Source organism: Choloepus didactylus, chromosome 8 (genome assembly GCF_015220235.1).
Source record: "Choloepus didactylus isolate mChoDid1 chromosome 8, mChoDid1.pri, whole genome shotgun sequence".
Lineage (NCBI taxonomy): Eukaryota > Metazoa > Chordata > Mammalia > Pilosa > Megalonychidae > Choloepus > Choloepus didactylus.
Window position 1 is genome coordinate 99,645,469 of NC_051314.1, and position 2,342 is coordinate 99,647,810.

The 2,342-nt window shown below is 34.3% G+C and overlaps 1 protein-coding gene across 1 annotated transcript; it reads left to right on the forward strand.

The window, feature by feature from the left end:
* The first annotated feature begins 1,034 nt into the window (after positions 1–1,034).
* On the forward strand, positions 1,035–1,211 carry LOC119543483 (DNA-directed RNA polymerases I, II, and III subunit RPABC4-like). The gene has a single exon (XM_037848341.1). The coding sequence runs from the start codon at positions 1,035–1,037 to the stop codon at positions 1,209–1,211; it is 177 nt and encodes a 58-aa protein (XP_037704269.1).
* The last annotated feature ends 1,131 nt before the right edge of the window (positions 1,212–2,342 follow it).

Here is a 2,342-nt window from a genome sequence, read left to right on the forward strand (position 1 = left end):
TTTTGAAAAGGGCTTCTCCCCTTGAGATAGGCCCTAATCTTGGTTTGACTGGGAATTACTGACAAAGTGCTAAAGGAGACCTTCAACACAACCCCAAGCAAAAACAAAATATTAGATGAGTGAAGGAGACCAACATTCAAAATAAGCTTATGAAGATAATCAAATGCTAGAAACCAACATAAAAAAACTACAAGCTATATGAAGAAGAAGGAAGACATGGCCAAGCCAAATTATCAAAATCAAAAGCCAGAGGAGACACAAAATTTTGAACAAGTAATCAAAAATGTTCAAAGAAGTCTTCTAAATAATTTCAATGATTTGATTAAAGAGATAAAGAACATCAAGAAGACACTAGAAGAGTATAATGAAGAATTTGAAGGAATAGAAAAATAGCAGATCTTAAGGAAATAAAAGATACGTAGATCAAATTAAAAATATACTAGAGACACAAAACAGCAGATTTGAGGAGGCAGAAGAAAGAAGAAGTGAACTAGAGGACAGAACAACTGAATTCAAATGCACAAAAGAAAAAATGGTGAGAAAGATGGAAAAATTTGAATTGGATCTCAGGGAAATGATGGACAACATGAAATGCACAAATATAAGAATCATTGGTGTCCCAGAAGGAGAAGACTAAAGGGCTAGGAAGATTATTTGAGGAGATAATTAGGGAAAACTTCCCAACCCTTATAAAAGATAAAAATATGCAAATAAAAGAAGCCCAACAAAATCCAAATAGAATAAATCCAAACACACACACTCAAAGACACCTGCTAATCATACTATTAATGCTGAAGAGAGGGACAGAGTTCTGAGAGCAGCAAGTGAAAAGTGATTCACCACAACCAAGAGAAGTTACACAAGACTAAATACTGACTACTTGTCGGGCACCATGGAGGTGAGAAGGTGGTGGTATGACATATTTAGGATTCTAAAAGAGAAAAGTTGCCAACCAAGAATTCTTTATCCAGCAAAGCTGTCCTTCAAAAGTGAGAGAGAGGAATGAAAGGGTTTCTCCATGCTGTGGACTAACAATGGACACCCAGAAGGACATGCAACCGCCAAAGCAGCAGCCAATGATCTATATCTGTGGAGAATGTCACACAGAAAATGAAATAAAATCCAGGGATCCAATCAGATGCAGACAATGCGGATACAGAATAATGTACAAGAAAAGGACTAAAAGATTTGTGGGTTTTGACACTCAATGAAATGTGAATTCAGAATAATACCTTCGCTTGTAGTTGAATTTGCCATTAATGTTTCATGTTGCTGTATAGCTTTTGGTTAGCATACTTATCTTTATGAATACAACTACATATACACAATATCATTTTATCTCATTTTTTAAACCGTACTGTATTTAAATATCTGTTAATACTTTATGGAGAGAAATTTGTGGGGTGTTTTTTAGTTCAATTACATGACTTACAATTTAGTTTCATTGTATATTTAATCTGACACATGGTAAGGTTAGAATTGCTTTTCCTAAACCATACTTCCAATCAAAACTTAGAATCACTGGGTCTTTTGTTAAAAATACAGGTTTTTAGGGCACTTTGAGGGTCTGATTAAGTATGTTCCTCGGAAACTACCATCCTCCATCACCAGTTTGCAGAGTTTGCAAACTTTGCAATGTCATTTGGTAGTGGATATACTAGTGTACTTGCTGTCAGTATGCATGTATCATTTTGACTTCTGTTTTTCATGTATTACCTGATATAGGATTTCCTGTATTTCTACATAATGCTTAAAATCTTGCAGAGAGAAGAGAAATTTTAATGGTTTTTCTCTGTAAGGCAAAATCAACTCCAAGAAAAGTGGGTGAAGCAGACTCTTAAGTCAGGTGCTGTTTCCTGGGTATAATCATTCATTACGGTAAAAAATTCTGCTTTCAGAATATAAAAAAGAATGGTGATTGGTTTTCATGAAATTATTGGATAAATGTTTAAATCTTTTGCCTCCATTTTAAGAACATGGAATTGATGTTCACACCCATATTCCATCTATTCCAAGATTTCATCATTATGGAATGTTACGGTTGGCCTTCACATTCATATTAAAGATTAGATATATTCCAACTTTTTAATAGCCATGTCTGTCTCTTTTTAAAGAGTGCTTCCTTGATCCAGGCTTACCTTTATCTATGATTTTTATAATTTTGTGATTCTGGTATGTTCCTTTTTGACTTTATCCTTTTCACACAAGGGAATCCTGATATATATATATATATATGCTGTCTCTTTATGACAGCCCCGTAAACAAATAACCCCAAGTGTAATGTAGCTACACTTAACTGTTCTCATTCACCCTAGGTCTTTTGTGTATTGATAGTTTATTTG